The 27,704-nt window shown below is 38.8% G+C and overlaps 2 protein-coding genes across 12 annotated transcripts; one reads left to right on the top strand and one right to left on the bottom strand.

The window, feature by feature from the left end:
* Window positions 1-932: 932 nt before the first annotated feature.
* On the bottom strand, window positions 933-23,123 carry USP16 (ubiquitin specific peptidase 16). 6 transcript variants are annotated; one of them, XM_065065860.1, is made up of 18 exons: window positions 22,983-23,123; window positions 20,888-20,986; window positions 17,610-17,791; window positions 16,864-16,967; window positions 14,323-14,426; window positions 12,330-12,511; window positions 11,216-11,308; window positions 10,397-10,527; window positions 9,943-10,030; window positions 9,050-9,128; window positions 8,093-8,184; window positions 7,233-7,289; window positions 6,065-6,232; window positions 4,754-5,483; window positions 4,035-4,129; window positions 2,697-2,783; window positions 1,363-1,519; window positions 933-1,252 (listed from the first exon to the last, which is right to left on the bottom strand). In XM_065065860.1, the coding sequence occupies exons 2-18, from the start codon at window positions 20,946-20,948 to the stop codon at window positions 1,128-1,130; spliced, it is 2,535 nt and encodes an 844-aa protein (XP_064921932.1). In that variant the 5' UTR covers window positions 20,949-20,986; window positions 22,983-23,123; the 3' UTR covers window positions 933-1,127. The 6 variants fall into 6 exon arrangements, with proteins under 6 accessions (XP_064921932.1, XP_005511454.2, XP_064921950.1 ...); XM_005511397.3 differs by having other exon boundaries at window positions 4,811-5,483; XM_065065878.1 differs by having other exon boundaries at window positions 12,330-12,508.
* RWDD2B (RWD domain containing 2B) lies at window positions 22,733-27,289 on the top strand. Of its 6 annotated transcripts, none has more exons than XM_065065943.1 (5): window positions 22,733-22,903; window positions 24,006-24,224; window positions 24,321-24,388; window positions 25,117-25,482; window positions 26,092-27,289. In XM_065065943.1, the coding sequence occupies exons 2-5, from the start codon at window positions 24,018-24,020 to the stop codon at window positions 26,327-26,329; spliced, it is 879 nt and encodes a 292-aa protein (XP_064922015.1). In that variant the 5' UTR covers window positions 22,733-22,903; window positions 24,006-24,017; the 3' UTR covers window positions 26,330-27,289. The 6 variants fall into 6 exon arrangements, with proteins under 6 accessions (XP_064922015.1, XP_064922062.1, XP_021155269.1 ...); XM_065065990.1 differs by having other exon boundaries at window positions 22,853-22,920; XM_021299594.2 differs by lacking the exon at window positions 22,733-22,903 and adding an exon at window positions 23,014-23,150.
* Window positions 27,290-27,704: the final 415 nt, after the last annotated feature.

Raw genomic sequence — 27,704 nt, 5'->3', positions numbered from 1 at the left:
CGCATGATGCAGGGTGCTGGCATCTTTCAACTGAAGCCCCCTGTTAAGATTCTTCTTGGAAAGTAAACAGCTTGTGTGTCTCGGAGCAGCTTGAAAGCAGAACTGCACTTGACATTCAAGCCACTTCAATAATTAATCCTTTTATTACTCTTGCCAGTGCTACTCTGTTTCATAGCCAGAAGGGAGTGGAAGGAGGGAGTGGAAGGCTAAATCAAGTCTGGAACTATATCTTATGCCTAAATAAGGCTGCCATACAACAGCTACACTAATGCTAGCTTTATAGTCAGTTGCTGCTGTAGCTGAAAAATAAGCTCAGCAAGTTTTCAGAAGGATTGGCATACCGATATAGTCAGCTGCACAACTGCTGCTGACTGTGAGGATAACAAGAATACGTAAGACTCCCATTTTCTTAGCAAGTTTGTTGTGAAAAATGCACTGAATGTAAGCAGCTGCTGCTCTAGCATGGAGAAGCCAAGATTTTATTTATGTGAAGCCTAGCCTGTGGAGAACTTACACATCACTGTGGGACTTGGTTTTTTTACCTGTACAGGGTCAAAAGTCAAAGCTGGGGTGGCCCACAGCAAACAGGAGAGCAGTCTGAGCTCTCAAGCTTGCCAAACTACTAGCATAAGAATTCCTAGAGAGTTTGCAAACTGAGGGCTCCTCTATTGGACATAAACCAACAGTGGAAAGAGGGCTGATGCTGAATTTGTCTCAGCTCTAAGATGTGTAGGAAGAAACAGTTTCTTATGCTCGGAACCCAGTTCTAAAATACATGTGGAACAGATGATGAGTGAGATAACTATAGTTCAGAATTACAGCTGGTCCAAGTGAAAGATGTGCTGACTAAGATGTATAGCACTTGCAGGAAAGTAAAAGTAGAGATCACTTGTCTGTGCCAACACACAAATTACTCAATAGAACCTCAAAGCTGTAACTCTGAAAATACTTTTATTTAAAAGTAGAGAAAACACTGGAAAAAGTATAAGTTAACCACTTGTCAGTGTGTCTAAGAAGCACAAAGCAAAGTATATTCCCGCAGTTGGATACAGTGGCTCCAACATTTAACAAGGTTCTTTCAGACCACCTGAAGACGGCTGCACACACAAGAAGGCTTCTCAGACAAGTTACAGCAGTCGCTCATAGAAGAGGAGATAGGCTTGCGAGCTCAGCACTTTCGACGCAGACACAGCTTGCACATGGGTATCGCTGATGTGGAACCACTGTCCTTTTACTGGTTCAGTTTCTAAAGCTGTGAAAGGAAGAATTTAGGAGTAAAAGTTATTACAAAGAATTGAAGCAATCAATCATGTTACTGTTCTATGGTAAGAAATAATTTGTAAAATATTTCTAATTATTTACCTTGAGGGCATTGTCCTCGAAGGACAAGATCAGAGAGATGGCTGTTCATACTTCTCATTTTAGCATAAGCAGTGTAGTGCCCAGATCTCATTGTTCCACTATGTTCAACAACTCCATAAAGAGAGTACAGTACTTTTGTATTTCCTTCAGGCACGTTCTATAAAAGCAAAAGTTTAGGTATGACAGTCAGTGTGATGGCCTTGAAGCGCCCACCCCCGCCCCCATCCTTTGCAAAACAAAGGACTCATTAACAGTATGTGTTATGACTTAAACAGCTGGGTTTTGCAACTTCGGACAGGAAAAGATAGGTGGCTGTGAAGACAGACACTCTATTTTCCTCTTGATGTCTTTGACAAACGGAAGCATAAATTTTTTAAGAACGGTGTTGAAGTCTACCAAGGTCTCATAGTTAATTGGAATGACCAAGATGGGTCATTTGGTGGACAATCAACTGCTAGGAAAAATCACAAATCACCAGCTACCCCTAACAGACAAAATAACTCGCTTCTGGTCAGCACTGTGACCATGCCTCTAATTTTTCAACCACTGAGTCATTTCTGGAACAATTTTCTTAATGAGCATGAAGAGCGAGAAGAGGGAAGAGACAAACCAGCCCGCCCCTATCCCACGTGCAAATGGACCGGGTTACGGAACTTCCTCACTTGGGACACTTTTTAGGCTGTGTTTTGTGTGTGTGTATGTGCGCGCGCAGCATTAATGAAGTTGCGCACCCAGCACTAAGACAGCTACAAAGAACAATGGAGTGGTGAGATCTTACCTTTTTTTTCTGATATCTCAACCTATCTCTCTCCTTTTCCCCTCTCTCTTTAACTTTACTCTGGGCACGTAAGAGTAATATCAGTGAGTTTTGTTGTTGAAGTCTTGCTAAGTTTATGACACAGTTACCAACTTTTGCCAAGTCGCTACTTGCTGTAATTTCACTAAGTGTTTTTAGTAAATTTGTGATTGAATTGAACCTCTTGGGTGACTGTCATCACTTTGTGTTACCACACAGTGTATTCAGAGCTAACTCATCCCTAATTTCACCTGGTGGGACAGGACAGTCAGGTACTGAGTTGTAAACAAGGCTAGAATGTAAACTCTTCACTTTGCTTTGATCTGTTTGCTGCTGAAAGGGCAGCTGGTTACAGATTCATGCAAGCACTACCACTATGATCAGTGGAAGTACACAAGTTGCACTTGTAAATTAACATTCATTATCACGCAAAATAACTGAAGCTTGGCAAGTGTTCTACAAAGATTCTGCTAAGCAGCTTAATTGTGAAAGCACATTAGAACATGGGAAAGGAGAATCTGATTGTTTTCCCACTTACTTTACATTTAGTTGTACAGAAAGGAGCCAAGTCTATCACTTCTGGAAACTTGATATGCCTGTTAACTTTCCGTAGATTAAATCCAGCCTTAAACAAAGTAGAGGAAAACGCCATAATGTTAAAGCATAGCACACTAAAAGCACGCTTAGTTACTAAGTGTTTCAGGTTAATGTTTCAATTATACTCAATTGGTTTAACATTACACAAAATTGGGAAAAAGCAACTTCTTTTTCCTTCAATGCTCAAGGTTTCCCAGCATTACCTCCTTGTCCCCACATACTGCACTGGAGCACAAATTAAGACGGCTCTTCAACTCACTCTTATGGTAACTTAATGGTACCAAAAGGAGAAAAATAATCAGCTGTATGTACACATGTAACTATGAAGACATCTCTTGCTTCTCAGATACTGTAGTAGGCCTGAGGATCTAATTTTATATTGTCAAAACTGATGTAACTTCTACTTCCACCTTATTCAAATAATCTTCCAGTATCAAACTGGAAAAAAAAAACAAAAGGAGAAGATGACAAATGTTATTTCCCCAATCATGTTCTAGTCTCTTGGAATAGGCTACACATTTCCATTTTCACTGTGGAATTGCTTTTTTTCATCTACCTAAAGTTACCTCTCTTATTTGTCAAGTATTTTGACCAAAATACCAAACTGCTTTAAATTTAGAAGAGGCAATACCACTTCCCATTCCCATTCCTTTCCTCTTTCTTTCTTGAAAAGCTAAAGCCCAAAACTAAATTTTTTCCTACAACTTGGAGAAAAGGTAAGCCACTTTACTTGGTGTCTATAAATAAGACTTAAGTTGCATTGCCTTCCATTCAGTCTTCTCTTCTTCTTTCCTCAGTAAGGCTCAGAGTCCCATCTTTTCCAATTCTATTGCCCTATTTGTTACATTTTTGTAGTAAGGGATCCTGTCTATCTGTACTGAAATGTAAGAGTCCATAAACTGATGTACTAGCAGGAAACAATTAACGTTAAGATACTACTTAACACAGTGAGCTATAACACATAGTGAGGGAATGTATTGCAAATGGCTCATAAAACAGTGTTTTCCAGATAACTAATGGAATTTTATTACAGGAAAACACACCCCAACTCCTCAAAGACCACAAAAGCCAACCCTGAACACCAATGCCTTCCAAACCTGGGAAAAACAAACCAAAACACAACACAACACAACAAAACTCACCAAAACACAACACGCTCATTGGAAACGAAAATATGCTAACATTACTTCTAAATTAAGCTAGTACTATGTGCACATATACATATTAAACTGATACTATATACACACACATGTTCTTGCAGTGTCAGTCTGCCACTTACCTGCTGAAACCTCTTTAAGTGAAGAGTTAAAATAGGAGGAGCAAGAGAGATTAGCATCTGCTTTTTGGCATTAGTATAAATACACTTCTTTTCACCTGCAGAAAAGAAAAGCCACCAATGATTAACTTTTACATAATTGTTACAACAATAACTTCTTTATTTTCACTACTTAGAACAATTGAGAAACTGAACATCCCCCTTTAACATGATGAACTGTACAACATCTGCCACCTTGCAGATCCCATATCACAGAAGTAACTCCTCACATCATGTCTGAGCAGCATCAGCACAAGCAGGATGAATTCTTGCTTGTTCTCCACTATTCTCATAATCAGAAATTGCATGAAGCTCATCTTGGCCTTTTGAGCAAACACCAACATGATTTCCCTATGACTGTTACAGCAAAATTTCCTCACCCAAGGAAAGAATGGAAAAGTCACCTGCCACCCCCTGCATTCATCCACATAATGAATTTTTAGGTGGAAATGCCCTTTCCTCTTCCCCCCAAACTCAAAGCCACTCCTCTTTGCTCACTCTTCCTTTTCAGTCCTGCAGTATTCTGCACCCAAGCTTGTGAGCCTACTGTTCCACTCAATTACAAACTTACTTGCATTAATCTGTGTGAAAGAGATTCTCATGACCTCCCCACTGAATACTAGTTCAACTGATTCAAATTATACAAATACCATTTTAGGGACATTCCCCCCCACCTTACCCACCCAAGTAGCAGATAGGGACATATTTGAAGTTTTCTTTGAAAATATAATTTGTCATACTTTTTACGTTGTTCTTTGGTCCATTATGTCTTTGTGTACATACATCACAGAGTAGTTTATTGGTCTCAGTAAGTCTTTCATTGCGGGTAAATTGATACAAACAGTGATGGACTGAACCTTCTTCCAGGTTCAGTTCTTCCCTGTTTGCAAGAGTACAAAATGCTGTTTCTGGATCTTCAGACGATACTTCACATGTCTTGACAGGAACAGCTGGAAGTTCATCTAAGGTACTTGTATCAGATTCAGCACTGGCAACCAAGTGTAGTTTTGAAAAGTTGGTAGCAAGGTCTTCTTCATCTTCATTTTCATCCTCCTCATCTTTCAAAGATAGGTTGTCAAGTCCATTGACAATTGTTATAGGAGAATCTAAGCTTTCCACAGGGAGATCCACAAGAGACTCATTTTCTACACACTCTTGTTCTGGCTTTCCTGTATTTTCATGTGCGCTCTGAACTTCTGTACTACTTCCCTGTATACTCAGGTCTTTTTGAATTAAGCAGTTATCTTTGCAATCATTTGATGATTCCTCTTCTTGCTTCATATCAGGAGTTTCAGAGTTAATTTCCATCTCTGATTCTTGGTTATACTCAGTATCTTTTTCTGCCTGTTCAGTTGCACAGATATCTGTCAAGTGAAGCACCTTTCCTTGAAGTTTTTGCTGGCGGCGCTGGCTCTGTGAATTGGAATAAATAGTGTATATGAATAGAAAAAACAAAGCAAGTTTAAATTATATTTAGCATTTCTTACCATTTCTTTTAACAACGTTTTTGTAGCATGCTATAGCTGCAACAGGCAGGAGAGGGGAGAACAATCTGTGATCAGTTCAACCAATACTGAGTTTATCCTCACTCAGATAGAGTTGCCACTGCTCCTTGTTATGGAGTATCTTCAAAATACAAATAATTATTCCCTTTATATCGTCCTGATCCTTTATTATGTTTGTATTCTAACAGCCTGTGAATTAATGACTGGAGAACAGTTGTCTGACACAAATTAATGCTATTTCAGACAGGCAACACAAATTTCACATTCCTCTGGATATTAGCTTATTCCTAGCACAGCAACTCTTAACGGAATATGTAATTTCTTAAAAGCAAAGATCTAGATTCAGTTGACTTCCCAGTTGTGCATTTGAGTGAGGAGAAATTCTAGGCTGTCTCCTTTTCCTCCACCTAAATTGAGGAAGCAAAAAGAATGTCTCACCACAAGTTGCAAGCACTTAATTAATAAAAATGAAATCTTATTAAAACCAACCTTGGCTTGTTTTTTGGCCTGTTTCTTTGCTTTTTTCTGAAGGTGCTTACTTGTACCAGGGGGCTCATCTCTCTGCTTAAGATAACAATCATTGTTTTTATCTTCTTCATCTTCTGATTCCTTTTCTTTGCTTTTTTTAAAGTTTCTCTCATTCGTAATTTTTACTTTCTACAAAAAAAAAAAAAGTCACAAATCAAGAGAAGTAGAGATATTACTGTCCTGAATAACAAAATAGTACACCGAATAAGACTGTAAGGATGAGATGTTTGTTATCTGAGTTTTCAGCTCAAGATACAACATTTTAGTGACTGTAACATACAACTAACTCATTTATGCCACCCTAACATTTACAAGAGAGGTGTCTCACTCCAGAGGGAGACCACATGGAACGACGACTTGCAGAATTAAACACTATGCAAAAGGCTATCAAGGGCCAAATTCTGAACCCGTAAAGGGGCAACTTTACCTTTGGCTCTAACAGATGTAGATCTCATGAAATGCACTGAAGAGTAACATTTTACACAAACGAAGACTTAGAGTTGAACTGTCTGCCACAGAATTTGTTCGCTTCTGCCAGAATGAAATTTGTTCATTGCAGAAGACATGATCCCTTTGGCTGGGCAGTTTCATTTCAATATTTACTAATTAGCTTTTGTGTAAGTAGTGCTACATATCCAATCTGAAATATTACTCATACAGATTATCAACATGAAACACAAAACAAATCAAGTGTTTTGAGTGTCTAAGAGCAACGACATAAATCAAAATTGACCAAATAAGTATTCACATACTATCCTTTGGTTTTACAACACTGAAAATGAACTGGGAAACACTGTTCTTTGTAACTCAGTCTTCTACAAGTGAGACAACACTGGAACATACTACATTATTCTCTAAACTAACCTCTCCATTAGAAATGTTTACTAACAAAGCAGCAAGGTCACCAACAGACTATCAGTGATTTTCCATAGACAGTTCATGAGCCACAATTTTCAGGAACGACTCTCATGAAAATCTTATTCTCTTTCTGGGCAAATTTATAATTTTAACTTTTAAAAGAGACATTTAGAAAGATGTATAAATTCATTTCCTAGTGATTATATAACGAAGTTGATTTCATATAATGAAACAAAAACTAAGCCAAAAAAGCAAATGTACAGTTTCTTACCTGATCCTCTAGTACAGGAAGCGACAAATCAAGGAAAGACTCATGGACTAAGGATACCTATAAATGAACATTTTAGAATCCAATTTAATTTTGTTTGGAAGTGGTTGGCTTGCTCTCAACAGGCTTATTTGTATGTAGCCTTGTTTGCATTCAATGCGTGCTTTCACTTGTGCATATAAATATAAAACACAGCCTATCTACCTTCACAAACAGCTATCCGTGACCACAACCCAGCAGTCATTACCACAGATATAAGCAAGAAATACTTTTACACATTTCAGATTTCTAATGGCCCGAAATGTGAGAACCAAACTCAGGGCGTATGAGATTGATCTCTGCAATCTGTCACGACATTCATCTGCTAGCCCACACACTAATACCCTTAATTACTTCATTCTCAGGATGCATTATCCCAATAGTGCCTTTGTGCTTAACTGTTCTCCTGACAATCCCACAGTCATTCCAGTGTGGGAAAGGGAAAGACCTCACCATCTGATGAAATAGGTCTCCCAGCAGTGTACTGCCGCTAGCAGAACAATTAATCCCCTCTACAATTCGTAGCACTGGAAGGTGTTGATCAGGAACCTGTGCGCAAATTCTTCTGGCAGAGGCAGCTTGCTATTCCTGACCTCTTCTTCTGTAAAGGGACTGAAAGATCAGCTTTATAACATAAGGGAAGAAAGATTTCAGCCAAACCACGTCCCTCTTTGAAAAGCGTCTAGCTCATCAACTCTTAGAATTGTACTAACTGAAGTAAACCTCTCCAATTTCACTTATTTCTACATATAATTACTTAGAGATTCTCTTGCAGATTACATAAAATTATACCCTGGGCTATTTAAAGCAGGCAGTTTACTTACGGTTCTGCAGTCCTCACACATAATCGTACTGGTTAATTCTCCACCGAAGAGTCGATCTACAAAACTTTGTATTCCCTTTTTCTTTTCGTATTCTGAGAATTGACAAAGTATATAGTAAAGTTAATAACACTACATATAACATACTGGCAATCAATTTAGTTATGGCATACCAAACAAAAAACGAAGAGAATACAGTATGTGAGATGTATGATGGAACATGTTGGCCTGTTCTAGTTTCCTCAGGAAGTACAGCAAGATTCTCAAATTAAATTTCTTTACTGTATCAAAGGAATGGGGGTAAAAACACATTTGCAGAAGATAGTTTGACTAAACCAACATCTATACTATTTTCTCAACTCTAACACATTTTCCTCTTTCCTCAGAAGTACTGCATCCCAGTAAGAGTTGCTGTTTTCTCTCAGGACTTAAACAACTGCCTGAACCTAAAAACCAAACACCAACTTTTGTCTTTATAGGTGCCCTAGAAACAAACGCAATTTCCTCAACTCATATTTTCAGTGCAGCACATAGCCTGTCTTTAAACTTGCCTTCATCTCCAAACCTAACTCATGCTGAAAAGTTTAAAAAGTCTTCTGTTCACTTTTTTTTTCTTAAATACCACTCTTAAATAGTAATGGACTATTAGGACTGAATAAGTCTTTACATTCACGTGCTAATATTTTAACTTCTTATATAATATTAGAATGATTAAACACCACCCAAACACATTTTAAGGTATAGTGTCTATAGAATCAACTCTGTCTTACACTGTCAAGAAGGAAACATCAAGTTCGGTAAGAGATTTAAATAAACAGACTAACATTATTGAGCATTATCATCTAGATACACACATATTCAAGAGATGGCATGAAGCTGTACAATTAAACAGGCTGCTTTTTTAGTTGATACTGTTAGTGTTTGATGAAACAGAAGACTTTATTATAACATGTATTTTACCTTTAATTTTCTTTTTAAGTTCTTCTTCACTTTGTTTGTTAGAGTCAGTCAGCGCCTTCAGTATTCCAACACTTATTTGCTGAAATTTTTCAAACAAATACAGACTATAAAATTTCCTACGTTATTTCAATTAACTAGTTCATTTTACAAAATGTTTCAGATGGTGGGAAAAGTTGAATATTTGCCAACTAAGAGAATCAATACAAACACAAATGCCTGCAGAGACACAAAATAATTCCTGCAGATATTAAAAAAATAACCAACCGAGAAACAAGCTTGCAACCATAATGTTGCAAGTAGTATGTAAGAAAACCAGTCTAAACATTAAATACTTTCCCAAATTAAAACTGGGAAATTTCAGAAATTAAGACAAAAAGGACATTCTTTAGGGTCACTACACATACTCCAAGCCCACATTTTCTCTAGTAGTTTTGGACAAGTCAATCTATTTCTAAAGGTCAACAGACATTTATATTAGAAGTGTTGAATTAACCAAGGACCTTTAGAGCAAACAAAATTGAACCTTTCTATTTGATTTCATTAGAAAAGTACAGAGAATCATCAGCACTCTGCTTTCCGAAAAGAAAGGCAATATCATTACCTTAGAAACCTAAATGACATGTGCAATATATGTAAGAGATATAGGCTACAAACTTCTCTTTTTGAATAGTTTTGTTAAATGAAAATAGTAGTACCCGTGGTTGCTCCTTCACAACCCCATTGCTTAGAGGCTGCCCAGTTCTACAGCTGTGTTGCTAGGCTATGGGCAGCATGAACGGCTCCACAGGGGTTGACTTACAGAAAGAACGTTCTTTCTGCCCTCAGCAGGGGGAAAAATCTTGGTCTGGGGTGTGAAGAAGAAACGTATGCACAACTATGAAATTAGCACTCACTTGGATTTCTTCCGCTCTCATTCCGTCGAGTAAGTAACGAAGCAGTTCGTGACTGTCTTGCTGCTGATAGCCTTTAAATCGTATTGCTCTGTTAAATGAAACAATAATTGCAAAGTGTAACTGAACTTAGAGATAGACAAAGTAAAAACAATTCATACCAGACACAAAAGGACCATCTCAAGTGTGTATGTATATAAAAGCAACAACTGCCTACAGATGGTGTTTTCTAAAAATATGAAGTTAGCTAATCAGAATGTCACTGAATAGCTTACATTTTATTTCATTCATATTTTGCTCTTTATCTCCTTTCTAAACTTGTTAACTATTATACAAATTTTATATGCTGTGATATGAGCTCAAGGAAAAAAAAAAAAGGGAGAAAACTGATCTTATTTTTGAACAACTATCAATTTTTTTCACACCCACTATGAGATGCAGTTGTATAGATACTCACTTTTTACAAACCTGAGCAAAAAGTTCCTTAGGAGTAACTACCCCTCTTTTTGTCTCTTGCATTTCTGTCAGGAACTGATACATGGCTAATGTCAAAGGACCTGGCTGATCCAGTTTTATCAGCTGAGGTTCCTGTTTAAAAAAAAAAAAAAAAGCAATAAAATTGTTTTGCCTTAATTTGGTGACTTTGGATTAAGTTTTTCCTTATCTAAACACTGCAGCTCTTGAAAACATTGTTATAAACTAGCACACACAAAATTCCAAAATGTTAGTAAGTTAACCTGACAAAAACAATCAACACATGGTTTCCCATGAGACAATACCAAAATAGTGGGCTAAAAATCATTCATTATTACTTAGTTGCAACTCTGGATTTCTTGCTTTTATTAGGAAAATACCACAATATCTTAAAATGCACAACCCTTCTTTCCTATCAAATTCCTAACTGTAATGATAGGCGCATTATTTAAGTCAGCTCTGTAGATATCCTCTAGTTTCCTATTTTGCATTTAGAAAAGTGATGCTATAGCAAAAGTTACACATTTTCAGCCTTTAAATAACTTACTCATAATGCAAATACTCCTTTGATAACAACTAATACTTTATTAAAATCACTGCTCTTTCACTTTGAATGAAAGACCTCTGCTGACTTCAGAAGTAGCTCTATGTGAGTCAATAGCAAAGTTCCCACTGTTTTTACAACTCAATCTTGTTAGCATTTAGCTGAAACAACTTTAAAATCCAGAGACAAGTACTGCTTGTTTCTTTAACAGACTGGAAGGTGGGGAGAAACACCATGGAGGTCGAAGCATATATATACCATGAATAACTCAGGTGAGTCGATTTTAACTGTTGTGCCAGGCATTTTAGCTTCTTTAAGCAGCTCCATCAGGACTGGGGTTTGTGATAAATTCTGCAGAACATAAAAGAAAGAAAAAGATTGGTAACTGGGGAACAAGACGAAAGGCAGCTGAGTTCTACTAGTCATGGAATTTGTAGCAACCAAATTAGCAGCAATTTATTTTTCCCAAACACAGAACTGGAGTGGTAACTAGCACTCCACAAATTCTAACAGCGTTTAACAGTTAAAAGTATATTCCATATAGATAATGGGACTTCCAAGTGTCCTCTATACATACTACTTCAGATTGCAGAAAGCCTGAATGTACTTTTCTTCTACAGACTGATCTTTTAACAGTCTATTTACCAGTGTCTGTTTCTAAAATCAAAAGGTAAAATGCAGAGAGCATATTCGCTTGTCTTAAAACATTATAAACACAATAAAATCAAATGTTTTAATAAAATCTGCAAGTACAGTGGGAATTTTGTTTGAGTAAAGCTTCAGTATCAAGAGTCGAAGAGCAGAAGATTACATGCTATTTTAAATATACAAGCAAGTTTATTCTATCCAAACACTTGTGAGCTGAACAAGCAACACAAGATGGAAATGCAATACCGTCAACCTGTTAATATTTACTTTTATTTGATTTCCTGTTGCTGAGACATTTTTGTTTCAGTAAACACCCATGGTCTTCGTACACTAATCTTGTACATTCTAAGAAGTCATTGAGGGTGATGTGCCTGACTATTTTTTTTACTAGACTAGGAAGTTGGCGTGCTTAAGCTATATCAGTGAAAGATGCTGGCCCTCAAAGTCAGGGCAGTTTGCTGTATCTTCCCTTAGAGCAAGTCTCAACCTGCAGCTCCATTTCTTCATATTCCTCTGGGCCAAGTCACTATTTTTAGAATGAACTCACCATTCTTGGCAGATAAAAATCACATTCTAAATGTGCCATTGTACAATATTGGGGGTGGGGTTGTTGTGGGTTGTTGTTGTGGGTTTTTGTGTTTTGTTGTTTTGGGGTTTTGTTGTTTTTTTTTTCCTCTTGCCATTAAAAAAAAAAAAAAAATAAGAGTAGCAATAACTACCATACCTGCATCACTGCATTAAAGAAACATGTATTCCCCAAGTTACTAAGTCCTTTCACAGTCACTTCCAAGCTAGCACTTGAACGAGAATTCTCTTCTTTAAGCAAGACTTCTTTTTCTTGCTCATTTTTGCTGTCTTTTTCTACTTTCTTGTTTTCTAACTCTTTGTTCTCTTGTTGTTTATCTACTGAAAGAGTAAAAAAATCATACCACATATTAATCCAGTAGAAGAAAATGGGATAGGAAAAAGTTATAGGCAGCAGCAGTTTACAATGTTTAAAACTTAAACAAATGATAATTAATAATGCAATTGCATAAATGTAACACTACTGGCTTAGGTTCTTAAACTGCCTAAGTAACATAAGTTAAAAAAGAAACAAAACAAAACAAACAAACAAAAAAGATTTTCAAGAAACCCCTGAAATGCCATTTCAGATGAGCATACAATTTAAACACGCCACTTGGCCCACAAGTCATTCAAGCTAACAGTCTCTGCATGCATTATCTGAAATTTCAATCCTGTTGCAAAATCTAGAGCTTTATACAACATTCAACAAGATGGCATCTGAGATAATGTCCCTTTTGACATGGCACTATTGTCTGAGATGAAATGCACAGGACTCCCACTGCCAAAGCATTCTCATGTTCATGTCACAAACCTAAACAGATGAAACTGGGAAGTTTATATTCTTCAAGACACATTTTTCTCAAAAACTACTTTGGTGTATAGCTCAACATTTCGATGACCTGTTTAAAGAAACCATATGGGAATTCCAGGTAATTTTCAGAATAACACCCACACTGGTTCTGCCAGTTTGGCAGTCTACTGTTGATAAAGTTTCTGATAAATAGGGCTGTGAGCCAAGATTAACTTTAAGTAATGCCAGCGCAGAGAAAGGAAGGAAATGAAGCAATAGAATCTTTGCAGAGGGACAAGAAACCATGAATGGACAACAACAGATGGAACACTTGAAACAGGCTGCAACTGCACCCAGGTATTCATCCATTTTGTAGTTCAAACCTGAGAAGAAAACTCTAGCAGCTGATATGAAGTTCAAATATTAGATGTAGAGAAACTACGTATCTGGTAAAGACTGATGAAAACCACCCAAAAATTCTGGTCCTTGTGGGGAAACTTCAACTGCTTCCTGAAGAAATAGTCAGAGACAGCCATTTGGCACTGCTGGACGGTTGTGACCTACTTCCCAAGGCGGCTGTGATTTCACCCAATGATAGGATGGTGTTGGAATTTTTCATAGCTGTGAGTTACAGCATTTATTCTGATAGGCACTTTTTTCCAAGTTTGCTAGTGGAAATGCCTTGTTCAAAAACAGTTTTGTCATTGTGGAAACCGGGGGGTTTTGCTGGGTTTGTTTCCCTTTAAACAACCACATTTTGCAGGCAAGACTGCAGGATGAACACATTATTTTAGAGAGTTCTGAATGCACTGCAGCTACCTATACTAAATGTACAGATCCAGCAGATAAATCCTCTTGTATACTCCTTCCATTAGGAAATATGCTGCAACAGCTGATAAATTCACAAATACCTACAAAAGTACTTTTAAAAAAAGGAAGTAGAATTCTCCTTAAGCAATGACAATTTTCCTTCAGATCTCAAGATGGACTGAGCAGTGCTGATGAATAAACACAGAGCTTCTAAGTACTGAAAGTCAATTTCTTACACAATAATCAAACATCACATTAAAAAAAAAAGTAACATAAAAATGGTATTTTTCTTCTTCTATTCATATATTTCTAGTCTGTAAAATTTTGGGGACACTGAGCAAAATCCTGGTCTGATTAGGTCCATGGGTTAGGATGTTACTTATGCTATCAGAATTCCGACAAAGAAAAAGCTAATTTCCTCCTCTTTGTCTTCCTGATTTACCTTAAGGTGCTTCAAAAGTTAAATCTAATTTAGTGTATGTTCTTGATTTACTGCCTCCTACATTTAAGGGCCTTTTTGATTTACTCTACTTGTACTACAGTTACTTACCTGTATGTGATGAGTCAGCACCAACTTGTTTTCTAACATAATCCACAGTCTGACCCAATCGGGTTGAAGTGTTATAGAAGACTTCATTATCACATATGTAGCACCTGTCTCCGCCCCCCAAAAAGAAAAACAATTAATTCTATTTTTTCTATTGTTTAAAAATCCTAAACTATTTGCTAATTTGATGCAATTCATTACATAAAGTTATAAAATTATGAGATTAACTTTAAGATTCAGAAGTCCTAGAGAAGAGTTCTATGTATTTCTGATCAGGAAAATAAAAAGTTTAAAAATTATCTTTACTAAATTGTTTCAGTGACTGGAGGGGGGAGGGGGCGATTTACAAATTTAAATTGGACCCTTAAAAGATGTGCTTATAAACCTAGTCTGCAAAAAAATAAATGCAGGGAAAATTTTGCTGAAATCTAAAAACTAAGATACCACACCCGAAAGGACATGACTTAGAATGTTATAGCATGGAAAAATATTCCGAATATTCTAGCCAAGCAAGTAATTCATTACATTTAAACTAGATAAGAAACAAATCAGTGTCCTCCATTAGTCCTGCACACTTTTATTTGCTCTTCTGTTACTGGTATCTATCTGTTCGTCTCTTTATAACCAAAGAAGCGTGTGGTTAGGTCACTAATCTCTTTTAAACAAAATTGTGAGAGAAGCTCCAGTGACAAAGCCTAAAGTAAGAGTACGATTCTGCTGGAAGACATACAGCAGGAGAGCTGGAAAATCCGATTTCATAGTTATGCCCAATCACCTCTTCAAAGAGGTCACAAAAGGTACTGAAGAGAATGCAAATACTTGTGCACTTCAAAACACATTCATTGTAGTTCTTAGGCACAAATGCATTTAGCAGATTTCAGGATTACTGTAAATCAGACTATTTTCTGATATTAAAAGGAGCAGAAGTCTGCAACAAAGTGCTTCCCTAAATCTCTAGCATCCCTGGAATTAGCTGCAAGTTTCATGTTTCTTCATGTCTCCTTGAAAAAAATGGCTCAACCTTTGGATCCCTGAGTAGGCATTTATTGTCTGTCTGGTTAATTATAAGAATAGGCATTCTCACTGCTGGAATAATGAAGGACAGTTACTTCCACGGGCAATTTTTATCATCATAACCTTTCACTCATCAAAAAATGTTACAAGAAGCCTTGAAGGAATCAAGGGATTGGAAAGAAGTTTTTTTCAATGATGGGTATTTCACCAGTGGAGGAAAAACATTAACTAGATCCAACTGGTAAGTCATACCAGTACTAAAAAACATGTACAATAGGAATTGTTGTAATGCCAGAAGAGTAGAACTTAATGACTTATTTGAACTCTCCTCCTTCTCTCCACGTTCAACACCTTTTCTTTTAATCATTTACAGGTACTATCCAACTCCAATTTCAACCACATTTGCATGCACACTACAAAGAGATCTATTCATGCATTCATAGCATTAATAAATTCTGATAAAAAAGGCTTCTGCGTTTATGTACCAAGCCCACTGTGAAATACAGTTCTTGATTGTAGGTTTAATTTAAAACAATAACTTATACCCAATAATTTCTGAATAATTTCTGGTGCAAGTTTGTACAACTAAAAAATTTACAGAAGGAAGCAAAATACCTATCTTGGACAATTTCCTCTCATTTTCAAGTACTTTGATTTGAAAACTATTTAAGTTTTACAACTGAGAAAATAAAGCCATTTAAAATAACCATTTTGAAACTTGTTTAAATTCTCAAACATAAGTTCACTAGTTCATTAGTAAAAATGCTATTAAAGTCATTTCCATTCTAGAGCTCAATAAAAATACTGATCGCTGCATATAAGAGTGCTAAATATGATCAACATATAATGTTATATAAAATGAACATAATGACAAGTAATAAGTTTAAAAAAAAAAAAAAGATTACAAAGCAAAATGAAAACTCCTTATGTAAGGCACAGTATTTCTGTATGGCACAGTTTGGCAAATTAAAGTTCCTCCTTATATAGTAACAAGCTATTCCTTTTGAGAATATTCCTTTCAGAAGAATTCCTTTTAAGAGAAGGAAATACTACCAAGGATATGGAATTTGTATTCAGTGGTCCAGTAGCATTTTGTAATTCTACTGCTGTGCTGCTTAACTATATATATAGTAATAACTCTCATTTATTGGGAAAATGAAAGTAATTAATTTTGTCACTAACTGTGCATCAGAAAGTAGCTTCCCCAAGGATGGAAGTTAAGATTTAGAGCTACATAATGACATACATTTCTACATGTCAGTATTCTGAGCAAAAGCAGTAAAATATGAAGTAAACAGCATTTACTAGTTGGTCAATTTCAACTTCAATTATGAACATTTTCTAGTTATATATTTTACAGGTAAAATTTATTCAGCAAATCTCAGCAAAGACTGCTGAGAACTTTGTGTGTGGAAACGCTTATTTATTTCTACAGAAAGTCCTGGAAATCACAAAGAGAAGAAAATCAATTTTATGTCAGTCTCTGTTGCCCTCCAGATATGTCTTATAACTGTTGCCTGACAAACTCACCACACACTCCAGTTGTCCAAACTGAGAACCAAACAATGAGGATCTGATCTCGGTGTTGCATAATGCTTTAAAGCATGGCCTTCTGGAGAATTTCTGCCACAGCCCTATAATGTTGATAACCAGAAGCGTCACAAAATCCAGTTGACTATCAATGAAACATATATAAAGTCAGAGTACAAAAAAAGTATTAAAATAAAAACTGATTAATTATGTTAAACTAATTAAGATGAACAGATGGCTCTCTATTTCAAAACACTTGTTTCTGCAGAAAAAGAAGTAACTTACTGAGTGCAGAATAATGATAAAGTTGCTCAGGGACTGAACACCTAATTTACAAATTCTGGTTTGAACAACTTGGAGAACAATACAGAACAAAACCATAAACCTCTTCAGCATGCAGAGTTCTAAGTTTAATAAAGTAATGTTAGCACAAGATCTTATTATAAAAAAAATCACAAATTAGGAGCATTAATTGAAATTTTCTTAGCAAAATAATTTGGACTTTCTAGGAAAATAAGTCCTCAAGATGGTGACTTAGCCTTAAGTCTGCTAAATGCTTTTGTGCCAAGCTTCTAAGTACTTCATTTGCAATTCAGAGCAGACATTTTTAATCACACTAAAGTATGTCAAATCATTTATATAGCACCACCTTTAAAATAAAGAGTTGAACTAGAACCTTTCTTTTCCCACTGTATTATGAGGCACTGAAAGCTATTAAGACAAGTTAACAACAAAACACGAGATACCCTGTGGCCACATTTTAAACACAACCATATTGAAGGGCTTTCATCAGTCTCCTCCTCAGATTTCTCTTCTGTTTTATTATCTGCCTTGCAGTCCTGACAAACATGCCATTCCACCACATTTAGCAGTGCCTTTTTCAGATGACCTTGTTCCAATCCTTTACGAATATGTTTGCACACAGGTTCTACAAAATAAAAAGCACAAGATGGATGTATCATAACAAGTGCAAATGTCTCTAAACTTCAAAGACAGAGGCAGCAATTCAGAAGCTAGGACAGCCTTTCTGGAGCCAAAGAAACATCGACAATTCAGTATACATATCAGAAAAAAGCCTTTGTTGTCACTGCTCACAGTCTGGGGATATTGTTGATGCATCCTAAACTACTGCATCACTAAAAGAATAAAATAAATTAAAAAAAGTATCACTCAAATCTACATCTAGTCAGAGGAGTTGACAAAACCTTTGGATATAAACCCACCTACTGTGCCAGGCTGTAGGCTTCTATTATTGTGGCATTATGATTCCCAACCTGCCAGGGAGCAGGCACAGCCCAGTGCCATGCTTCCCAGCACCTGGCTGGCCTATGAAAGTGGAAATTATGGAGGTTACGCTTCCAGCTGAGCTGCTTTACTGAAACTATATGGAAGACTATGGTAAAGAAGAACAACACAACCACCCTACCTATAGCCCCCATTTTCCAAATGGGAAAAAAAAGAAAACCTGGGGAACTACAGGCCAGCCAATCTCACCTCTGTGCGCAACAAGATCATGGAGCAGATTCTCCTGTAAACTACGCTGAGGCACATGGAAAATAAGGTGACTGGTGACAGTCAACACGGCTTCCTTAAGGGCAAATCATGCTTGAACAAGTTTGGTGGCCGCCTACAACACGGTTACGGTATTGGTGAACAAGAGAAAAGCAAATCATGTCACCTATCTGTACTTCTGCAAAGCATCTGACACTGTTCCGCATAACACTCTTGTCTCTAAATGGGAGAGACATGGATTTGATGGATAAGGAATTGGCTGGATGGTTGCACTCAGAAGAGTTGTGATCAATGGCTTGATGCGTATCTGCAAACTAGTGACAAGTGGCGTTCCTCAGGGGTCAGTATTGGGACAAGCGCGGTTTAACATCTTTGTCGGCAACATGGACAGGGGGACCGAGTACACCCTCAGCAAGTTTGCTGGTGACACCACGCTGTGTGGTGTGGCCAGCATGCTGGAGGGAAGGGATGCCATCCAGAGAGACCTTGACAGGCTTACAGAGTGGGGACTGTGTAAACCTCATGAAGTTCAACAAGGCCAAGTGCAAGGTCCTGCACATGGGTCAGGGCAATCCCAAGCACAAATTCCGGCTTGGCATAGAACAGATCAACAAACTCAACATGACCTGGCACTGTGTGCTTGCAGCTCAGAAAGCCAACTGTATCCTGGGCTGCATCAGAAGTAGCATAACCAGCAGGTCAAGGGAGGTGATTCTCCCTCTCTGCTCTGCCCTGGTGAGACCTCACGTGCACTACTGTGTCCAGTTCTGGGGCCTCCAAAATAAGAAGGATGTGAACCTGCTGGAGCAAGTCCAGAGGAGGCCACAAAGGTTATCAGAAGGCTTGAGCCTTGAGTCCTTCTATGAGGACAGGCTGAGAGAGTTGGGGTTGTTCAGCCTGGAGAAGAGAAGCCTCCAGGAAGATCACAGAGCAGCCTTCCAGTACCTAAAGGGGGCTTACAAGAAAGCTGGAGAGGGACTTTTTACAAGGGCATGTAGTGCCAGGACAAGGGATAATGGCTATAAACTGCAAAAAGGGTAGATTTAGATTAGATATAAGGAAGAAATTCTTCACCATGAAGGTGGTGAGGCACTGGAACAGGTTGCCCAGAGAAGCTGTGGATGCCCCATCCTTGGAAGTGTTCAAGTCCAGGCTGGATGGGGCTTTGAGCAACCTGGTCTAGTGGAAGGTGTCCCTGCCCATGGCAGGGGGGTTGGAACTAGATGATCTTTACGGTCCCTTTCAACCCAAACTGTCCTGCACTTCTATACCATTATAACTTTGCACTATAATATGACACCCTACTTGGAGCTGTGTCTTCTGGGCCTAGTGTGAATTCTATTTAACCAAACTCTGCTAAGAACAGTTACACTGAGAACAGGCATCTATTGTTAAGAGCTACTAACACACATTTAATTATCTTATTTCTTTTTTGTTTAATTTTTAAAGCTGCTGGTTACACTGTCACTTGAGTGAAGAGAAGCTGCCCGTAAGCTTAAGTCATGTACAGAGAAATTTGTGGTTGACAGACAATGTATATGTGTAAATTGATCCAAGTTCTTCCAAATAAAAAATGAAAAACATTTTAACTTTGACATTGATCCTGACTCCAGGGAAGAAAAAAAAAAACAAAAGGAAGCTAAAAAGCCATAGGACATAGAAGCTACTACAAGACCAGGACAACAGGGTATTGCACTGAGCCTTGTGCCTAAAACTGTAGGTGCTGTCTCTCCCAGCTAAACTAACACGGCTCAACTCATTCCCACAGTCGGGATCAACAAAAAATGTGGGCAAGACATAGTGTGTGACCTGGGAGACAAGGTGGTCGAAGAGAATACTACACAGGGCAAGCAAAAACAAGAGCTAGAATAACCAGGGTAAACAAGACAACAAATAAAATATCAACATGGAGGTGAGATCCAGTACAGCTAGAAGGAGAACATTAACAATTTGGGATTTCCTCTAAAGGAATAGAAGGCAAGGAAGAGAAAGAAGTTTTAACCAAAAAGCACTATGACTAGAAAGCTGAGGAGTCCAGGGCCAGTACCAAGTTAGTCACTAGTGTAAAGACAAATGGTTCCACAGAAATATTTTAACCACAACCTTTTTTGCCGAAACAAGAATCTTCTGAAAAAAATTCTTCATTACGAAAATGTTACTTAAACCTATGACAAGTAGGCAGCTGACTCTAAAAACACTTTATATTCTGAGGAATTTTATACAATTCAATATGATCTGCGTAAGAGTAAAGAACTCTGTGTCTGAGCTTCTTGAAAAGCAGAAAATCCTAGTTTTCAAGATGGGATTATTATTATTTTCTAGTGTACTTAGAAAAGTAGCGACACTAATGTTTCTTGGTAGACTTCCATTTCAATTATACAAACCCACACTTTGTAAACGCAACTTCAGAGACAGTGACTAGTGTAAAGGCACTCTAATATTAATGAGTTTTCGAGCCCTCTATGAGGTTAAAAGAAACATTATGACCACACACTTCTCTGAGGAAACATACCCAGCGTATCCAGAGACTCATCAGACTGTGCAGTTTTGCCTTTGATCCGTTTCTTTCCCATATTTGTAGTCTGTAATTTTTCTTATATGGAACAGTGATCTAGCAAAGAAAAACACTAAATTAGAAAGTAGATTTTTGGTTTACTGGTTCACTGCTGAACAATAAATTATTTCTATGGCCAAGATGCCTCTTGAGATGAATTAACTTGTTTTAATTTTACATTTTCAAAATAAAATTATTTATACTTTAACACAAAACATTTGCATCTGTTGTAGAGGCAAGATCACAGTGTGAATTATAAATACCAAATGATTTAAAACCTTAAATCAAAAAGATTGCACAAAAGAACAAGATGGGAAACTCAAACATCAAAAATCCTATAAACTTCTAGGACTTGGACTTTAACTAACTAATAACACAGAGATTTTACAAAAAAAATATTGGATTTGCCCCAATTAGATCTTCAACTTTTTTGCAGTTAAAATTTTCCACTTTACTGCAAATTCCTTGTATCCTTTTTGAAGTCTGACACATGCAAATACCCTAGCATATTTGAAAATATATAGACGACAGGAGCTCCAATTTTTCAGTTTCTTCACTGGGTGAGATTTATTGTTGCCTTCCCTACATACCAAGCAAATAATTCAGATGGGGTCTGTTATTTGGTATACATGTAGACTGTTCTAGACAAGGGTGATCTGACAGTACAGAGTGCTTGCCTTCAAAAAGTTGGCTACTGCACACATGGCAGGACATTTGTAATTTGTAGTCTGTAGCCCCTGTAAGGCCCTGTGCCTTCTCTCCCAAAATATCATTCAAAAAGATCAGGTAAACTTAAAAATCAACATGTGCTATACCGTGAAAACATGAAAGCTAAAATGGTTCAAAACCAAATCTCTGCAGTCTTTGCAGGCTGGCCTAACCCGGCGGTCCACCCTTCACATAAAGATGTTGAAATAGCACCAAATCTGACTTACAACATCCACCCTTTCAAAAACATTTCTTAGCTCATACTCAGCAACACACCAGCCATAGAGAACAGCTGCCTGCTTGGAGCTGTCAAAGACAGAAAATGAAGCTGGCCCAAGAGAATCAGAGAGAAACTAAGCTGGGAAGAGTTTAGACATGATATCCACTGAGGGCTTTTTGTCTCCAAAACGTTTTCAAAGCATCCCTTTTCGGAAAGATTAACCAATTATTAAATGACAGGTAGGCAGCCAGTTCATTAAGAATAGAATTATCATCTTTTGCAACTTAGCACTTTGTTCAGAAAAAGAAATGACAGTTCATCCAACAAACTCCCTCTACCGCACGTTTTTCCGCAAAGAGCTGCAACATTTGATCTTGCATGAACAACTCCAAACCCTTAAAATCCTTTCCAAATTGACTTTGCTCCTGCCAGGAAGACGGGACAGCACAAACACCTGTAGTTCTTGGTTTAATTCACACTGTCTTCGGGCAGACTTGTCTGACGGGCCCTTCACCAGCCTTTTCCACACAACAGCCTACATGAAGAAACGCGCTACAGAGCCCAATAACTAAAGTGATACAGCGACGGCTTTTTTTGTTAGAAAGAGGGGTCTCGAAACGACCCAAACTGCACCTGCGTCGCACGGAGGACTGGGGAAAATGCACCCAGAGACATGCGCCTGGGAAAGCACTGCGCCGGGCCCCGTCGGCCACCTGTCACCAGCGGGAAGCCGGCACTCCCCGTCCCGAGGGCAGCGGCGGGGAGCAGGTGCGCCCCGGGGACTCGGCACAAACGGGTGGGCGCTCGATTCGTCCCTCCGTCGCCCCCCAGCCGCCCCACTCACCCCGTCCCGTGGGTAGGGCCGGGCCGCCCACGTGTTCGCTGGCGCCGCCGCGGCCCTGCCGCCGCGCACTCCCCGGCGCTGCACCGCCCCGCCTGCTTCTGATTGGCCCGCACCCGCCTCCCGCGCCTTCACTGACAGGGGCCACAACCAATAGGGAAAGCCAGGCGTCCGCCCGGAACGGAGGCTGCGGAGCAGCAGAGGAGTGAGTCACGGGCCGGGGTAAGGAGGGCGGCCGCAGCGGCAGGAGCGCGACAGCCGGGCCGGGGGCTTCCATTCCTCACCTGCGGCTGCCGCGGGGCGAACAGCTTGGCGGCACATGGCTCCGTCTCGGGGCAGCCCGGCAACTTCACCTCATCCCCAGGCAGCTGGGCAACAGTCACCGGCCGCCATGCGCGCTTCCGGCGCGTTGCATTGTGGGGCCGTGAGCACAAGGCTGGGGGAGGGGCACGGTGAGGGGAACGAGGGTACGGACTTGACCGCGCATGCGCCGGTACTTGGTGCCGCCCTGCGTCCTGTGGCGGTGACGGAGCCGGTGGGCACCCGGTGCCGGGAGCTGTCTCCGGCCAGGGCCGGGCTTGCTCGCGGGGGAGCGGGGGCTTCCACCTTCGCGGCCGCCAAAGCGGCAGAGGCTGCTGCGCCCCAGGCGTGCAGCCCTGCGAGAGAAAAGCTTATTCGGTGACAGTACTGTGTGCTGTCCCCTCGCAGATCGATTGAAAACACATGGACTGTCACAAAGTATCTTGATCCTCTGGACTGCCTAACACGTATGAGCCGGTTTTCACTGGCTTGGTTATAAGGCTGGTGAGGGGCCTGGAGCACAAGTCTGATGAGGAGTGGCTGATGGAACTGGGGCTGTTCAGCCTGGAGAAAAGGAGGCTGAGGGGAGACCTTATCGCTGTCTACAACTGCCTGAAAGGAGGTTGCAGCATGGAGGGTTTTGGTGTCTTCTCCCAAGTAGCAAGTGACAGGACAAGAGGAAATGGCTTCAAGTTGTGCCAGGGGATGTTTAGATTGGATATTAGGAAAAACTTCGTAATGGAAAGAGTTGTCAGGCATCCGAACAGGCTGCCCAGGGAAGTGGTGGAGTCACCATTCCTGGAGGTGTTTAAAAGACGTGTAGATGAGTTTCTTAGGGACATGGTTTAGTGCCAGAGTTAGGTTATGGTTGGACTTTATGATCTCAAGGTCCTCTTCCAACCAAAATGATTCTATGATAAGGGTTAATATAATTTACATGGGGTAGTTACCGAACTTTGTCCCATATTCAAACCCTGTTTTTCTTCCCTAATTTCTTCTATGCCTAGGAAACAACAGAAATGACTAACCAAGAAGAAGCTGAGATACAAATTTCGGAATTAGATTTACTCTCGAGCATGTTTCCTTATGAGGATGAGTTCATTGTGACTGACCAGCTGGCAGTGGCAGAACTAAAGCACTATGTTGAAAATGAATCTGCAGAGATGCCATCTTCAAAAGTTCAGTTTATACTGAATGTAAAGCCAGAGATCTCTAATGCCTCTATGGTATTGTAAACACCTTTTTTTTTTTTTTCCCAATTTTTTTTATCCTAAGGGATTTTAGGGCTTACTTGAACTGAACATTTGCTCATTTGTTTTTAGGTGGAATTCTCTATGGCATGTGCCTTACCATTAAAATATCCAACTGTTCTACCAGAAATTACTGTGAGGTATGACATTAAAAGTACCGCTAATAGAAACATCTAGAAGCTATCATGTACTACATAAATATATTTATAATATGAAAAAGCAGTCTTTTTTTGATATTTTACTGTCAAATTAAGCCAGATGGACTAGAGTCTTGAAGGAAAACAAGTCTCCAAGGTTGTGATTTCTAAGGTGTCTTCAGCAAATAAATGAGAAAGATAGGAGAAGTGTGGAGGAGTGCCAACTTCTGAGCAGAGGGGTTACATGTAGATACTGTTCATAGGTCTCATGTTCAAGAAGACAGACTGTTGTCCGTTTTGACAAGGCAAAAGTTAGTCAATGGTCTTATTCTTCCCTTGTAAAAATTCTGTTACTCCCAGGCTTCTCTATTTTTTTTTAATTATTATTTTGTTTTTGTTTGTTTGTTTGTTTGTTTGTTTTAATTCAAATATTTCTGTTTAAAGAAGGGGCCTCGCATATTACAGGAAATTTGTTCAGCTACCATACTTACATTTCAAGTACCTTTTTGTTGATTTTAATATACAGATTGGTAACACTACATATGAACTCAAGAACTAGCACACCAATGAAATACTAATTAAGACCTTTTCGTAACTAATATGACTTTAATTATCAATAGCAAGTGCATACCATCTAAATATGGCCTGATTTTTTTGGCAGCTTGAAGTAAAACTGCTTGAAAAACATTACATTTTAAGCATATTACAACTGCATTTATATTTTTCTTTAGGTCGTCATTATTAAGCCGATCTCAGCAGATTCACCTGAACTCTGATCTGAAAACATATTTGATGCAAAACTGCAGTGGCGAGCCCTGCATGTTGAGTGCAAGGGAATGGGTTAAAGACCATGCAGCTGCTTACATTGACAAAGAACTTTCATCTTCCTCAGTGACGACACCAAATGCCGTGCAGTCAGAAGACATCACGTTCACTCGATTGTGGATCTATAGTCATCACATTTACAACAAGCAAAAAAGAAAGAATATTATTGACTGGGCCAAGGAACTCTCTCTGTCAGGGTTTTGCATGCCAGGGAAACCAGGTGTTGTTTGTGTAGAAGGTCTACAAACTAGTTGTGAAGAATTCTGGTCAAGGTTAGTTTTTCTTAGTACTTAAATGCCATCAGTAGTCAGAATATTACATTTTTTACGTTGTTCATGTAACTAGAAGGTGGGAAATCCAACCACTTTCCAACCTATAGAAGTCTGCAAAGTATTTGTGTTTATTCTAATGTATTTACAAATCTGAATATCCAGTGTGCTGTTGGTTAAAGCTACGGGTACCGCATGGTGCACATTTCTTTCTGTTTCATTTTCCTCTGTATTTCACTTGTATAGCGATGGGCTGCATCACCCCAGTTGTGTTAGATATGTGTGCTGTTATATTGCTTTACATTTGTGTTTTATTCTGCTCCCAGCATTTATGTTTCTGAGCACTGAAATTGAAACCACATCATCATCAATTATTTTGTGAGGCATAGCATTAAGGTTTTTGAGTCCTGGGGAAGTATATACATAAAAAAGCTCCTGCGTATAGGAGTGTTAATGTGTGAGCAGTTTTTCTATGAGCAGCTAGGGAACCATTAGCTCTGTGAACATATATGTACAAAAGGAATTTATTGACTTTTGAGATAATAGCTATGTCATGGTGTTTTTTAAAACAGTCTTTATTTTATACATTCATATTTCTCCAATTGCTTTCAGAGTAAAAAGATTAACGTGGAAAAGAATTCTCATTCGGCACAGAGAAGATGTTTCTTTGGAAGGTGGAGGACATGCTGACATTCAGAAACATAGAAAGTTTTCCACTTTGGAAGAAAAATGTTTTGATGCGCATGGTGCCAGAGGAAATCATATGGATTTGGGGCAGCTATATCATTTTTTAGAAGAAAAAGGATGTGCTGACATTTTTCAAATGTACTTTGGGGTTGAAGGGCATTGAGGACATTGAAGATGACCACAGATCCAAGTGCCTGCATTTGTAAATTAATCCTTGTAACAAATTCCTTAGCTGTTCTGTAACAGTTGATCAGAAAGGGAATTAATAATTTGTGGTTTATGTGATGAATCCTGTTTTCAATGAAAACAAATATCCACTGAAATCTTGAATAATAACAATGACTAAATGAATGCTTTATTACACTTTCTGGTTTTAAGGACATTTAGGGTACATGCATAATTGCAATGAAAGAAAATATGTTTGATAACCTGCTGGGCAGTTACAGAATTATAGATGAATGAATAGATAGAATTATGGTGAATGAATATAGGAATAAGAAGAGACAAAAATGAAGTGTGGGTCTCTGAGGAGAGGAAGTGTGATATTTACATTGTTACTGTTTACATACGCTACATTAAGACTTTTTTGTAACAATCTTCTACTTTTTACCTGAAAGTATATTAAGCCATGAGATCAATGTTTTATTAAGAAAAAAGAGGGAGCAGGTTCACAAAAGCCTTGTTCACGCAAATAGGGTGAACTAGGACGCCTACTCTAAGGCGTAAATTTTTTGCAGGTAACAGTGTGTATGCAGATGAGAGAGATACTGTGGTAGCTCTACGACAGCTGTAGCTGAGGACTCCTGTAGTCTGTTTACTCATCTCTTATAAAAGCAAAAGCTTACCAAGGACTGGGCTCCCTTCCAGTACACTCCAGTACAACGATCCTTACCTTACCCTGCTGAGTTCACAACTTTGCAGTGCACTGATTTAAAGTGCATTATGCTGCAACCTTTGAAGGTCCCTTCCAACCCAAATTATTCTATGATTCTATTATAAGCTTTTTGAGGCTGGTTTCAGCAATTTTGTATAAATGAATGCTAATTTGTTTCTTTGCTCATGGATTCTGTATCTAAATCATGTAATAAAAAGCAGACATTGGTTGCCTCTGATGTTGATAAAATATTTCTCAGTACATCTGGTAAAATTCCTAATGTTCAAATCTCTGGTGTGGACTTGGACACATTTTGTAGTGATACTCCAGGGTGATTTCATCCAACAAGTGCGGATTTGCCTCTTATTTGAAGCTTTGCCAAATCCTAAATCCTTGTAAGTGTAGAATACCGTGGGTTAATAAAGGCCTCAGTATGTGCTGCAAGTCTCCGCACTTTTACACTCTATCGGTGAGTGCAGAGTTTTAAGGATATTTCAGCTACAATTCCACCAACGTCACATTTCACGGCAGCGCGCTGGCGATTACTGAAACCGTCCGCAAGTTCCCCGTGGGCACCGGCTCACCTTTCCCAAAGGCGCCCCGAGGAGCCGGGCCCGTGCGTGCCGCGCCCCCCGGGCACCGGCATCACCCGCGGGCCGGGCAG

This window comes from Columba livia, chromosome 1 (genome assembly GCF_036013475.1).
Source record: "Columba livia isolate bColLiv1 breed racing homer chromosome 1, bColLiv1.pat.W.v2, whole genome shotgun sequence".
NCBI classification, from domain to species: domain Eukaryota; kingdom Metazoa; phylum Chordata; class Aves; order Columbiformes; family Columbidae; genus Columba; species Columba livia.
This window is presented reverse-complemented; position numbering and strand designations above follow the sequence as displayed.

Excerpts from the sequence above, each read along its gene's own strand:
- USP16 (XM_065065860.1), bottom strand. The coding sequence starts at position 20,948 with ATGGGAAAGAAACGGATCAAAGGCAAAACTGCACAGTCTGATGAGTCT. Across the intron at positions 9,129-9,942 it reads TGAGAGCGGAAGAAATCCAA|CAAATAAGTGTTGGAATACT; the intron begins GTGAGTGCTAAT and ends GAAAAATTTCAG. Across the intron at positions 4,130-4,753 it reads TGTCCCTATCTGCTACTTGG|GTGAAAAGAAGTGTATTTAT; the intron begins GTGGGTAAGGTG and ends TCTTTTCTGCAG.
- RWDD2B (XM_065065943.1), top strand. The coding sequence starts at position 24,018 with ATGACTAACCAAGAAGAAGCTGAGATACAAATTTCGGAATTAGATTTA. Across the intron at positions 24,225-24,320 it reads AGATCTCTAATGCCTCTATG|GTGGAATTCTCTATGGCATG; the intron begins GTATTGTAAACA and ends ATTTGTTTTTAG. Across the intron at positions 24,389-25,116 it reads CTACCAGAAATTACTGTGAG|GTCGTCATTATTAAGCCGAT; the intron begins GTATGACATTAA and ends ATTTTTCTTTAG.